Source organism: Diadema antillarum, unplaced genomic scaffold, assembly GCF_040938485.1.
Source record: "Diadema antillarum isolate AM-2024a unplaced genomic scaffold, OU_Dant_1.0 scf00000147, whole genome shotgun sequence".
In the NCBI taxonomy this organism is placed as follows: domain Eukaryota; kingdom Metazoa; phylum Echinodermata; class Echinoidea; order Diadematoida; family Diadematidae; genus Diadema; species Diadema antillarum.
In genome coordinates this window covers 558,834-573,459 of record NW_027271036.1, presented here as the reverse complement: position 1 = coordinate 573,459, position 14,626 = coordinate 558,834, and the positions used below count along the sequence as shown (strand labels likewise).

Sequence of the window (14,626 nt, the reverse complement as noted above, 5' to 3'; positions counted from 1 at the left end):
GTAAGCTAATGACATCATTCTGGTATCCTGTTTCTTTCAGGCTTTAAAGAAAAGACAAACAACAAAACACCTCTTTAAACTCAAATATCATGAAGTACGTGGATTAAGAAATGCTAGATCATGTCATCTTCCTTCCGTGGGAAATTCATCATGAAGGCAAGCATTACCATGGTAACAGTGTGTATACCTACTGCAACTGGAAAACATGTGTCAGCAAAACAGCCTTCACAGACATCTAGCCTTTGTTTAAAAAAAAAAAGTCATACATTTTAGCACCCTGTTTTTTTTCTACGTCTTCCAAGCATATTATTAGATTTGTTTACACATGAATAATCATTTTGTCAGTGCCTAATTTAAATCCATGAATGGCCATGATTTGAAATTTCAAGGCCAAGACAAGTTTAAAATCTTTTGCATCTGGACACTGTCGCCTTGATTGTGGTCATGGTACAGATCTTGTACTTTGGGGTCAGAGGTCAAATTGAAGCAAATGACAGTAGCGGTCCAATATCCTTTGTTTCGGGGATGAGAATTTACACTGATGGAGATGATGTGGTTAGAAGTACACTGAGAAATGTAGGGAGTATCCTGTCGCTATTGGTATTGTATCAAATGTTAAAGTTTGATGTAAGAACTTGCTAATCTCTGATTTGCAATAATTTTGATTGGTGTGCTTTCAATATCACAGGAAGTCCTCAACATCTCAAAGAATAAGGTTCAGTCAGCCCCGCCAGATCTCCCCAAGTTCTGGCGGCGTTCTCTGCGCTTCTTGAACCTGAGCAACAACCGGCTGACAGAAATTCCGCCTTCGGTGTGCCGCCTGGGCAGTCTGTCCGAACTGGATCTGTCGCGGAACTTTCTGCGCAGCTTCCCGCTACCCCAGGCATGGGATATTCGCCGCCTCCAGCACCTGAACCTGTCTTATAATCAGCTAATGCACCGAGAGGTCCAGAAGGAGCAGCCAACAACTAGGACAGACTTGTGAGTAAAGGACTGTACTTTGTGGAAGGAATGCTGTATACATGTATGTCATATATTAACCCGTTGAGGACGAGTCCCGAGTATACTCGGGCAGGGGTCTATGGGAAATGTGTGTCGTAGCAAAATCAGTCCATCCTTTACAGGTTAACCTGTTACAATGTTCCCTGACAAGTCAGAGACACCAAAGCCAGGCAAGATGCAAGAATAGGAGATATGACTTGCAATTAAAGAAGAAATTTGATAATTATTCACAAGTAGAAAAAATGTGATAATTCTTTGCCTCGTTTTGAAACTACAAATTCTATGAATAAATTGTAAATTAAAAGCTGTTCGGGTTTGGAGTATATGATTGTGATGACATGATTTGAGTCGAATCTCGTGCATGCAATGAACCGATATGGCTGCTCTCCCTAAAACTACAGTGATAGTTTTTGATATTGAAGTGGAAAAAAATATATCTAACACTGGACGTCTTTCATTTCATTTCATTTATTTGTTTGTTTCCATATCCAAATGATACAAAACAGAGTCTAAAGAATTAAATCAAATAAGAGTGTAAAGAATTGAATTAGATAAGAGTCTACAAAATTAAAATAATTATTTTCAAAATCAGGAAATCTGTGTCCTGTGACTTCATCAGGGTTTGGATGACATTTGATTCCAGCATCACCACCAATTCATGAAATATCACTTTACCTTGCATTCTGTCCAGGGATTACGAAGATGAATTTGTGAAGGAAAACTGTGAACGTCAATATTTTTGTGGGACTAATTTTTCGTATTGAGCAGCTCAAAAACATATTTGCGGGTTCGTAAGTTTGCGGTGCACAATTGTCAAGCCATTCAAAATGTGCAAAGAATATAGTGAAGATATTTTTGCTGGTTCTAGAATTTGCACCAGCCAGAAGTAGCATCAAATGCGCGAAAACTAATGAACCGCGAAAATTTCTGCATTTACAGTACTAGCAGGCAGATATGAACAGATGTGCTTGGATCTTGGTTGAAGTGTTCCTGGATGCACGTTGAAAACTGTGATATGTCATACTGCTGTATCAATTACATTTGTTTCCCCAAATCATCTTTTTCTTTTTGTATCAAACAGACCTAGAAGCCCAGTGAAGAAGAAAAGAGGTAGCGATCCACCACTGCTCGATTCCAAGGCACCAGCACCCCGGACAAGCAATGCATTCTGCACAAAGATCAGGGGTCAGGCAGCCAAATCCCCATCGAAGATTATCGATGCCCACAGCAGGAGCGTCTTCTATGCCACACCGCCAACCGTGACCGACAGGGGCCCCATGCTGTGGGAGCGGATCGAGTTGCCCGACAGCTTCGCCCAGAGCCTGTACGTGCTGAAACTCTCCCACAACGAACTGGAGGACGTGCCACCGAGCATCTGCAAGATGGAGACTTTGTACGACCTGGATCTCAGCAGGTAGAAATCATGTCACGTGTTGCCAGATGACTGATCTCTCGTGATGTTTTGATCATTTAGTCTGTATATTGCATTCAGTTTGATTGCAGTGTTCTTATCGGCCCATTCCATGTGGTGTTTTTTCTTACCTTCCCCAATCTTTTCCCCCTCCTGCTAACAAACAAACAAACAAACGAAGAAACAATCAGAAACCCAATATTACACCAGGCATGCTTTCTACTTTTACCCCACCCCCCTCCCCCCCCCCAAAAAAAAAGAAAAAAAATGCACACAGTTTATTTACAGTGTTTTGATTGACAAGCACAATTTCCGGTAGACCAAGCTAGGCTTATGACTGAACCGCAGTCAAGGAAACATAAAATGAGAATAAACATACAAAGTTAGCAAGTAATGTGAACGCGTTCAATTTGCCAACCCAAGAGTTGAAGCCTTTTTATGGCATATGTGTCAATCATTCTACTGTATTTGGGCCCGATTAAATGTATATACAAGTGTATTATAATTAAATTGTTGATATGAGTGGAAGGAGGAGTTGGTTTCCAGCCCCCTATAAAAATGGCATGCATTTCAAGATTGCTCTCCAGTAGTTATTCTTGTGACTAAATGCTGCACTTCATTGTGGATAAAGAATGCTACAAGTGGCGACATGGGTGTTTTAACATTTGCTCGATTATATTTTATTGTTTTGATTGCTTGTCTTGTCATTAGCCTCTTTACTATCTTAAATTACCTTGATCTTTTAAAAACATGCAAACATCTACACACAGCGGCTCGTAGTCTTTGATAGGTAAATATGACTCCTTTGCATCTTTTTAGACTTATGTCTGTTTACTCTGAGGAAAAAATCACACACAATTTACTTTTATAATTAATATTTGACTGGTAAAGGCAGGCCTCGAATTAACCGACGGCCACCGACGGCCATGGCCGTCGGTGCCCCTCTCGTTGGCCGCAATGCCTTTTGTTTTTTGATCAAAGTTACGGCCAAAAAAAATGTGCCCTTTTTCTTGGGGCCGTGGTGCCCTTTTAGAATGAAAGTTATTATTTATGACGTATGATATGCCCTTTCTCAAAGTCTCTTTAATAAGCTTGAACAACTTTCCTGATCTCAAATATCATACCTTCACTTCACTCGCGTCCCGATATATCTGATTCAAACTCAAAGTATCTTTCCGTGATACGAGACGACGTGGACGTACATGTACGCCCGACCGGCTTTTACCGTCCCGACTGCCTCTGCAGCGCAGCGGCCGCGAGTATGTACTAGCTAGGCAGCGCATACTCAGAGTAGTAAAGAGTGAACTGCAAGTTCACCAAGAAAAAAAGAAAAATCCCACGATGCCAAGGTGTGCCAGACTGGGGAATGGGGAGGGGTGGAGAGAGAGAGAGACCAATCAACATAAGAAACCGCGCGTACTGGCGCATTCTTGGAGGTCATGAACTGTCTGTCACAGACTAATCATAGCAATCTACACGCGCGCAAATTCCTTTGCCTTGTGGTTTTGCCAGCCAGCTGTCGGAATGTGCTTTGAAGTTTCATGGCAGCCTGGCCTGGCTGGCCTGAAAGGGTGTCGAGTTTCAATCAATACCTACTGTTGTTTTATTCCTGTTTTAAAAAATGTCGTTTCACCTGATAGAAAACGCGGAGATCGGGAATGTGTTACAGCTGTAGGGAAGAGGTTTTTGTTGTGTGTTGCACTTTGTGTGTGTGTGTGTGTGTGTGTGTGTGTTTGTTTGTTTTTCTCGGTTTGTTTTTCTTATTTCTTTTTTCATAAACACCAAACATGCCCTTTCCAATGTGGCCTTGGTGCCCCTCTGACTGACTTAAGTGCCCTGGCCTCTTGGAAAAAGTGCCCTTTTTGTCTCGCCCCCCGGAGGTGAAGGCGAGACTAAGGGATCCAAATGGCGTCCGTCCGTCGTCCGTCGTCCGTCCGTCGTCCGTCCGTCGTCCGTCCGTCGTCCATCCGTCGTCCGTCGTCCGTCCGTCGTCCATCCGTCGTCCGTCACAAATGTTAAAGTTTACCTGCAAGACTCTCTTATGATGCATAACTTGGCAACTGTTACAGCAATGGCAGCCACACTTGGGTTATAGAAGCACTAGGGGTATGTTCATGTTATGGTGTTGTCAGAGGTCATGTGATGATGTCAAAGGTCATTTGAGGTCATATATTAAAGAGTATGTGCAAGACTCTCTTTTCTATGTTAAAGTTTATCTGCAAGACTCTCTTTTGACAAATAACTTCACATAAATTGCTTGGATTACAACCTACTTGGGTCATAGATGCACTGGGGGTACCTTCATGTTATGGTGCCGTTGGAGGTCACAGGATAAGGTCAAAGGTCATTTGAGGTCATACGTTAAAGTTTACTTGCAAGACTCTCTTATCACATGTAACTCGACACATGTTGCTACAATGGCAGTCAAACTTGGGTGATGGATGCACTGGGGTTACCTTCATGTTATGGTGCCGTAAGAGGTCACATGATAAGGTCAAAGGTCATTTGAGGTCATACGTTAAAGTTTACTTGCAAGACTCTCTTATCACACGTAACTCAGCACATGTTGCTACAATGGCAATCAAACTTGGGTGATGGTAGATGTCTCTTGGGAAGTTGAAGGTAACCACAAGGTCAAAGGTTACAGACAGGGGTCAACGAACTTTTAGGGCCCAATGTTAAGTTTTTAGGGCGCATTTCGTTTATGGCTCATAACTTTTGATTCCTTTGTCCGTTTGTGACCAAACTTGGATGGAAGATACATGTCCCTTGGGGAGGTGAAGGTCGTCACAAGGTCAAAGGTCACAGACAGGGGTCAATAAAGTTTAAGGGCCCAATGTTATGTTTTTAGGGCGCGTTTTGATTGTGGCTCATAACTTTTGATCCCTATGTCCGTTTGTGACCAAACTTAGACGGTAGATGTCCCTTGGGAAGTTAAAGGTCATCACAAGGTCAAAGGTCACAGAAAGGGGTCAACAAATTTTTAGGGCCCAATGTTAAGTTTGTATGGCACGTTTCGATTATGGCTCGTTACTTTTGATCCCTTTGTCCGTTTGTGACCAAACTTGGATGGTAAATGTCCCTTAGGGTGTTGAAGGTTACCACAAAGTCAAAGGTCATAAGCAGATCAATTAACTTCTGGGAGTTATAAAAAATATTAATTCCTTGTGCGCGAATGGGCGAGACACAATTTGGCGATTGCCTTGTCTAAATTGGCCTTGCCCCTCCAAAATCCTATTTCGAGGCCTGTAAAGGCAATATCATCCTATCAGATCATCCTTCTACTCTGTATTGAACAAAAAATGGAAATGCATTAAAAAAAAAAAAATCTACATCAGATCAATCACATATAAAGCTAGCCAGTCTAATTTTTCACAAATTGGGACTTCTGAAAATTTCACGAGTGGTTAAATTTGTGATCATGGAGTGCAGTGAAATGATAGAGAAATGTACACGTGCATGTCACAATCATGTCGGGATCAGAGTTGATATTTATGTGTGTTGTAAAATTTGTAAATAGCACCCAACTTGCAAAATTCAGGAAATTAATAAAACCAGTGAAATATGTGGGGCATACAGTAGTCTGCCATAACATGCCTTAAATTCATTAATTTTGGAGTACTGTCACAAAGCAAGAAATATTGGCAGCATGTAATTTTGCGAATTGGAGCCAAAGGCCTCTTTTTTTTTTCCCCAGAATATAATCTTTGAAAATTGCTACTGGCATCCAATGCATTATAGTGTAGACAAGAACTTTCCCATGCATTTTAATTTTGCGAATCTTGGTTCTCAAAAGAATGTGGGTTGCAACCGTACCTTTACATATCAGAGTTGTTTTTTATAAGAATTGTCAGTGTGAATGTCTGTATATGACGTCTTGTCTTTTTGTCATGCTGCAGCAACCCAGATCTTCATCACCTCCCTGAAGCACTCAGCACCCTCAAACATCTCTTCCATCTCAAGATAGACAGTCTGGACATCACCAGCCCGGTGGAGGTCAGCCAGTTGACCCCAGATGAGAGGTCAAGGTCAGGTCTCGTCCTGAGAATCCTGCGAGAGAAGCTCCTCGACAGTCAGCCATATCACAGCATGAAACTCACGATTATGGGTCCTGCAGTGAGTCACCATTTAAAGGACAAGTCCACCTTCATATACATAAGGATTGAGAGAATGCAGCAATATTATTAGAACACATCAGTAAAAGATTGAGGAAAATTGGACAATCCGTTCAAAAGTTATGAATTTTTTAAGTATCCGCGCAGTCACTGCTGGATGAGAAGACTACTACAGTGTTTGATGTCACATGCGTACAACGATATAAGGAAAATGAAAAGAGAATTTCACAAAACTTTACCTTTTGAATAAAGTGCACATTTCTTCAACTTGTTACTGAAGTATAATATGGGTGATATTATTCCCCCTGCCTTCTGAAAGAGAGAAGTTGAGTGTTCTTTTGTTATGCAAGAAAAATGGAAATATGTTCGATTTTCTTTATTCTTTCTTTATGTCGCTGTACACATGTGACATCACAAGCTATAGTAGTCTTTTCATCCAGCCATGACTGAGCAGAAACTTCACAAATTAATAACTTGAACGGATTGTCCGATTTTCCTCAAACTCTCACTGCTGTGTTCTACTAATATTGCTGCATTCACTCAACCCACATGTCTGTGAAGGTGAACTTGTCCTTTAAATATATTCATATGCTAGTATATCATTATCTAGTCATATATACGTAAAAAGAGAGATAGAAATAGATAAATGAATAGATAGATAGATAAATAGATAGATTGATAGATAGATAGATAGACAGGTGGATAGCTAGATGGATTGATAGTTGTAGGTGGATAGATAGGTAAATAGATTGGTATTTAGACTGATAGACTGATAAATAAATAGATGGATAGGTCGACAAATAGAGAGATACAATGAAGATGAATAGATGGATGGACAGAAAGACGCACAGACTGACAGACAACAATACCGAGAGAGGAAAAGATGTATACACTAAGATGTTATAGTATGGATATCGTTATTCATGCACATATTCACAATTCCTTGTGTGTATTTCTGCTTGATGAATAGAAGTTTTCACATAAGAAGAATTTGGTGTAATTGTCAAATGCAAAAAGAATGGGTGAAGATATTGGGGATTACTTGAGAACATGACCTCATTGAGTTCTTTAAATATCTTTAATACTTCAATATGACTTGGTCACATGTGACAACCTTCTTCACTAATGTACACCATCTCCACAACAGGGGGGAGTACCCCCTATCTGATGCCCAGGGTCAGATAAATTTTGCATCCATACCCGAGAAGGTACATGTATTTACTGATGTACCTAGGTAGAGAAAATTAGTGTGGATGAAGTTTTCATTGGAACAAAGCTCCTATAAACTTCTGTCTGACAACTTGCTGAAATTTACCTCCTCCTTCTCAACCATCCCCCCCCCCCCCCCTCCGGAAAATGATGTCAATTGTCCCACTTCTTGACCCACACATGACATTTGCCCATTTTGTGTGTTTATAAGTTCAGATACAGTAAGCTACGATATAGGGCTACATTTGTAGGTGTGAGGTTTTTGGGTTATTTGCATGGCAGAACATATTCATTTTTTTCAGCATTAAAGAAAATATCTTTCTTCTTGCTCAGTCAAGATATTGACCTGGAGACTCTATAGTCATACAAGGGCTTAAAAACCAGCTATGATATCAGCCTTTATGTAGTATGAGACCAACGTCCTGAATCACTAAGCCAGACTCGTCCTCATTCTCGCCAATCCCAGAAAAGCGGCAAGACGACCCTCCTGAACAGCCTGATGAAAGTGAAAGACACTCGTCTCTTCGACGCGGGAATCCACGTCACGGAATGGGAGCTGGCCGATCCCTTGGAGGAAACCAAGACTCAGAGTCTCACGGACAAGTTTATGAAAAACTTCCTCAAGGTTTGTCTTGCCCTTTTCTCATCCTTTTTCTTACCTTTTTTGGTGGTGTCACATCATGTACAGAGCTGCCAAGTCTCCCTGATTCTGCAGGAGTCTCCCTGATTAAAATGTCAAAATCTGTTCATGTCTGAATAAGAATATTAAAATCGTCCTGATTTGGGAATTATTTTCGCCCATTGAAATGCATGTAAGACAAAGATATCTCCCTGATTGCTGTGCGAAATCTCCCTGATATGAAAGTGGGAATGTTGCATGGCAGACCTACATGTATTTTGCAGGATTTTATTTTTATTTTTTGCAAATTTTGCATGTGGAGTACTATTTGTGAATTCAAGAACATGTGAAAATATCGACTCTGATCCTGACATGAATGCAACATGCACACACGTACAATGTGCTGGCATGCTGTACGCAGTACATGAATACACTACAAATATGTGCAGTACTAGTATCATAGAATGGGTAGCGAAAATCCTGCTATCTCATTGGTTGAGAGCTGTGTATTAATTTTTACTGGCCACACACTGCCTCACAGAGGACAGCCATTGTAAGCATGTTATCCCACACTTGTAGGAAGAGTTCGCACACTTGGCAAGCATTCACGCACTCAGCAAGTGACGTCTATTGGCTAGCAAACCATGCATCCAGTAAATTTGCCATGCATCCAGTAATTACTGTATGCATGGTTTTGAAGTGCTTGATGCATGGTTTTTGTCTCTGGCAAGCAAAAGGAAAATGCATCATGTAAATTTGCTTCGAGACATATAATGATCAGAAAATGGATTTCTGGTATTCAGAAAACAAAAATGTCCCTTGTTCTATAAAACAGATGATGCACATGTCTTTTCATATGTCAGTAGGAATAGTGTGCATACTATGGACTCTAGCCTAAACCCACTCAGATCCGTCTCATGGGTTGAGCATTCCATTGTTAACTTGTTCGCACAATTCTGACTGATGCATCCAGACCTGTGCATCATTTGTATACTGTACTCCACGATGGCAAATTTAAAAACTTGGGAAATTGTCAGGAAATCCAAATTTGAGAAAAATTAGACTCTGTATCGGTACATTTAGATATGTGGCATATATACAGTAAACATATTTTCTATCCTTGGTGAGTTAATGGCTGAAGAAATAAGGTTTTTTGATGTGTGATTGTGTTTGAAGATATACTGTAAAACGAGGAATTTTCGCGTGCATTTTAATTTCGCGAATTTCGCGGGCGCCAAAATTCGCGAAATTAAAATGCACGCGAAAGCTTTTGTCTACACTACATGCATTGAATGCCAGTAGCAATTCGCGAAAATTTCATGCCACGAAAAAGGCTGTCGGCTCCAATTTGCGAAAATTTCATGCTGCGAATATATCATGTTTTACAGTGCACGTTGTAGGTAAACCTATGTTTGTGGATGTACTCTTCAGTAATTCATGTGTTGCCTATTTGTGTATATAGAATGCACAGGATAAGGAAGTAGTTGAGAGGCCGTCGATCACATTCTTTGCGTGGGACATGAAGGGCGGCGACCTCTATGAGAACGTCCAGCAGTGCTTCTTCACCTCCAAGACCCTCTACCTCCTGGTGTGGAACATGACCGAGGGGCTGGAGGGGGCCAAGAAACTCTCCTCTCTCCTCCTCAATATCAGCGTAAGTAGTAGGAGAATTGATCGTATCACCAGACGCTTTTTTTTTGTTGTGGCTCTGAATTCTGTACTCAGAGGATGAACTTTTGGCCAAAAATAGCATCAGTTATTCACAAAGTCCTGAAAATTACGAATTTGGCAAATTATGATAACAATTCACTCCGATTTTTGGGAAAATAGACTTCAAATATACCCCTCTTCAAAAAAGTTATCTTTTTGCGCAGTGTAAAATTGCATAATAATTCCGGACACGATTTTCGTAATGGAATAATCGACGTCTTTCGCACCTTGTCCTTACACCAGAATCACAATTCATACCCACGATTCACTGTACACATTCTTACCGAGCGGACGACAATGAAAAAATGGGCAAATGAGGCTCAAATTATGTATTTTACGGTAAAAGGTCTAACTTGAATATTGCAAACAGTTCCCCAGATAAAACCTTGTGATAAATAATCATCTTCTTCTAAATCTGAGGTGAAATGTGAATTTCTCAGCTGATTGTTTTTTACATTTTTATGTCACATTTTTTGCGATATCGGTCCATACAACGCTCTGTAAGGCTAATCTATGAAGTCCCGCGAGTATTGAATGTCATTAGTATGCAAAAATGTGCACATCTGGAATTTTCATGCTGTCCGGTAATACCATATCTGTATATATGCATGTCACCTGAGCATCAAGGCAGTGTGCTTGTTTGTTTCATTTTCCATCTGTGAAGATGGCTGGATAGCCCATTCAGCTGCATTTGCTGGTCTTCCATGGGGTCCAGTTGGATGTGAGGTTGACCACTTCAATGGGTTATGCCCGTTGCTCTTTTTTGATGAATAAATAAAAGCTGGTTCTTGAGTGCTCTGGCTCTCTCATGCATGGGACCTCCATTTTATTTCCTGTCCGAGGGACGGAGTGTTTTGCCTCTTGCTAGAGGGGATGGTATATAACACACAACATTGCTCAGCTAGACTTGGGAATCAAAGCCAGGTCATTTGGATTTGGAGGCAGATGCGTTACTGACCGAGCGAACTCGCTGCTTTCACCAAGCTTGGTTTAAGTGACATTAGTCATTCCGCAGCACTGCAGAATTAGTTCAGTCGGTTGAGTTGATTTACACACTTGTCCAGCCACAAAAGTATTGTTGCTATACTGCCGTGACATATGAAGTTTTGGCGTGGCACCCATTGCCTGTTGTTTTCGGTATTCAACATCCTTGTGTGTATATAGGAACATAAGATCAATGGGATTGTTCCAGCGCCAAGAAAATTGAGAATGGGCGGTTCCGGTTGCATGGGAGAGTGAATTAATCACTAAAATCAACTGCTATGTACTCTTTCTTGCATTTGACTGCATACAATGCATGGTCCCTACACACTGGTTTATTCAAAAGAGCAATGCTCATCTCTAAGCTGTCACTGAATGCTTACATTTTCTGTATTTAAAGCAGTTGTAATTGAGAACTGTGAGTGGTAGTAGAATCTTTCCCTTTTTGAAAATCCTGGAGGAGTTGAATTGTCTTCACAGCCTTTCCTCGCACATGTATGTGAACTTAATATGTGTATAGATTAGAGCATGTGATTATGTTTTATTTTTATCATAATTCATTACGTTCAGTCACGAGCATCAGACTTTGGCATCATCATCATTGGGACCCACTCCGACAGCCTCCAGAGCTCCCCCTTAGAGACCGTCGATCTCCGCAGCCAGCTGCAAGAGATGCTGGAAATGGGGCCGGGGTTTCCCCCCGTCGCAGGAATCGTGGAAGTGGACGCCATGAGCAGCAGCAGTTGCGGCATGACCGAACTGCGCCGCATCATCTTTGAGACGGCCCTGCAGATCAAGATTCGCCACAAGCGGCCGACGTCCACCGAGCCACTGATTGGGAGAAAGGTGAGAGAGATAAACGTGTCCAATGTGTCCATGCTGCTGTTGTATGATATAACAACCATGGCCTCCTTTGGTTATGCTGTTTTTAAATCAAGCATTTTTAGTGATTTTTCTCAGAAATATATTTCTCATCCTTTGTAGTGAGTGCGGTCTGAGGATTGACACTTAATTGACATTTAACTGTATCTAATATCTCAGGGCCTCATTTTATCAAAAGATATAATCGACTATAAATTTCCTTACTACAGTTATACAGGCTGCCATAGACTTAACATAGAAATTAACTACATAATCACTGATAACTCTTCAAGAAACAGGGTCCAGGTCTATCAAGCCCACTATTGCTTCTCACTTGCATTTCACTCTCCTAATTTGCCCTGACTTTTTGCTCTCTCTCTCTCTCTTTTGCCTTGTCGCTCAACAGGTCCCGCTGTCATACTTTAACCTCAAGAAGCGCATCTTGAAGGAGGTGGAGGTGTGTCGCCGATCTGTCCCACCTCTCCTGCCCATCATGACTGCCACAGAGCTGGCCAAGATTGTGCAGCTCATCCCACACAGCTTCCTGGATTCGCCTGAAGACTTACAAGGAGGTGGGGCTTTGTGCCTTTTGTTGCATTGTTGGAATACTTCAAGGAGAGTTTGATTTCCTACAGGATTTTTTCTCTCTTTCTAAATGCAGAGCACTCTTGGAAGTCATGGCTTTCTGTTTTCTTAACACCAAAATAGCAGCATTCTTTGGAAAGCAAAATGTTTGAGTTCAAATTGTTTCTAAACTTTTAAATTTTAACAGCTTGTTATTGTGATATCATGATTTTGACTTGTGAGCAAATGTGAATAAAAAAAAAATATGTCAAGTTACCTCTTCATTTCTTGGCTTTAAAGTCTGCAAGTTTGTTAAAGTAACATGATGGTGGGTCAGAAGTGATTATGTCATCTATTTCCTTTGACCTACCTGTTTCCTTTTCTGACCCCAAAGCCGTGGACTTTCTGCATGAGATTGGCTGCATCGTCCACTTCACTGACCACATGAGCAGTCTGAGTGACCTGTACTTCATAGACCCCGTGTGGCTAGCAGGAACATTGCAGAGGGTCAGCATGGTCAGCACCAATCGCATGAAGGATGGCAAGGTGCACCTGGACACTCTGCGGGAGCTGAGTCGTGAGAGCGACATCCACGACAACCGCTTCGACCAATACCTCCAGCTCCTAGCCCGCTTTGAGATCGTGGTGCCCATCTCTCAGTTCTGGTGAGTGTATATTAGCAATGGTGAATGAATGGCAGCATCATGAAAACTTGCCCTTGGTATCCGCGCAGACTATGGGAGCAGTGGATAGAATAGAGTTTTGTAGCTTTCATTCTGTTTCCGTGGCAAAACTCTCTTTCTCTCCTTATCTCTCTCACTTGGATTAAATCATTGTGAAGTGGCTTTGAATCACGGTTCTGGATCAGTTGCCTCTCCATTGAAGTCTCTGTTGTGTTGTCTGCAGACTGACAGTCTATGTGCGAGGACTTTCGATGAGTTTCTAATATGTTCGGTCTGTGCTGCTTGGGGTCTGACCAAACCCCAAGTCTGATGTTGTTTCTTGCAGTAAAAATGAATTAAATGCCATTGATGTGATAATTCATTGGCCTGGCCACACTTCTCTTTTCCCTAGCTTATCTCAGTCTCATCTCTTACCCTTTGGCACTGTGTGTCAGTAAAGTGTATTTATACTGTCAATACAAATCGATGTGAGTTAACTTGGTCAAGCAAAAGTGTTTTAGAAGGGTTGAAGTATCCTTAAGCACTGTGCCAACAAAACATCAACCATGAGAGCATAACCGCTATGAAAGTTTTCTTAGGAAGTTACATAGTCCTCTATAGAAAGGAAGTACATCAGATCATTATGTGATGAGTTGAAGGACTTTAACCCATTGAGGACGGACTGATATTGCTACAACACGCATTTCCCGTAGACACCTGCCTGAGTACACTCTGGACTCATCCTCAGCAGGTTAAAGCATTGTCTCAATAATATATATCAGTCCTTATAGAGATACCACAATGAAAGTCCTCTCAAGTACACACACTCTCCTTAATGCCAAAAGGAGGTACATCAAAGTTTTTATAGTAATGACATTTTCCTTTAATAAACATTAATTCCTACACAAAACCCGAATGCTCTTAAATTCAAAGCAGTGTCACACCCAATAAGTGTGTGCTCCCTCTCGAAATGATATGGTGCTGAAACATGTAAGAAATATGAATCAATGTAATTCCTTCTTCATGGTTGAGTTCACTTTATTTATTTACTCTTTCTACTCCCTCTAGGGGTATGAGAATATGGACAAAATCATATTTAAATCATATACAGAGTAACATGTAACATAAAATGAGATAAAATGCATCGACTTTGATATAATCAGTTAAAAAAAAACTAAAACTAAAGTACACAATGCTAACAGAACATATGATACAAGTATAGAATTTTGGATTAAATTATATACATGAATGATATGTTATGTCAAAAACTATAGAATTCATTTACAAGTTGGCTGCTCTACCACTGTATGTTAAAGTTGAGGCATGAAAGGTACATACACATAATTATACAAAACAAATTATACATATTTACAAGTTCAATCATGAGGATGGCTTACCTGCTCTAGCACTACAATTAACTGCTTCCTTGCATACTAAAGAATCTTGAACTGCATCATATTCTGTTTGATAATCCTGAGAAATATGCTGTACA

General features: G+C 40.9%; 1 protein-coding gene across 1 annotated transcript in view; it reads left to right on the top strand.

The window, feature by feature from the left end:
• LOC139721679 (leucine-rich repeat serine/threonine-protein kinase 1-like) overlaps positions 1–14,626 on the top strand; it is an 83,926-nt gene that overhangs the window by 60,931 nt on the left and 8,369 nt on the right. Inside the window, exons 9-16 of the mRNA XM_071633009.1 lie at positions 689–981; positions 2,084–2,416; positions 6,313–6,529; positions 8,204–8,362; positions 9,828–10,010; positions 11,618–11,893; positions 12,315–12,480; positions 12,867–13,137. Coding sequence (XP_071489110.1) covers positions 689–981; positions 2,084–2,416; positions 6,313–6,529; positions 8,204–8,362; positions 9,828–10,010; positions 11,618–11,893; positions 12,315–12,480; positions 12,867–13,137 — 1,898 coding nt within the window. The remainder of the gene's footprint in view (positions 1–688; positions 982–2,083; positions 2,417–6,312; positions 6,530–8,203; positions 8,363–9,827; positions 10,011–11,617; positions 11,894–12,314; positions 12,481–12,866; positions 13,138–14,626) is intronic.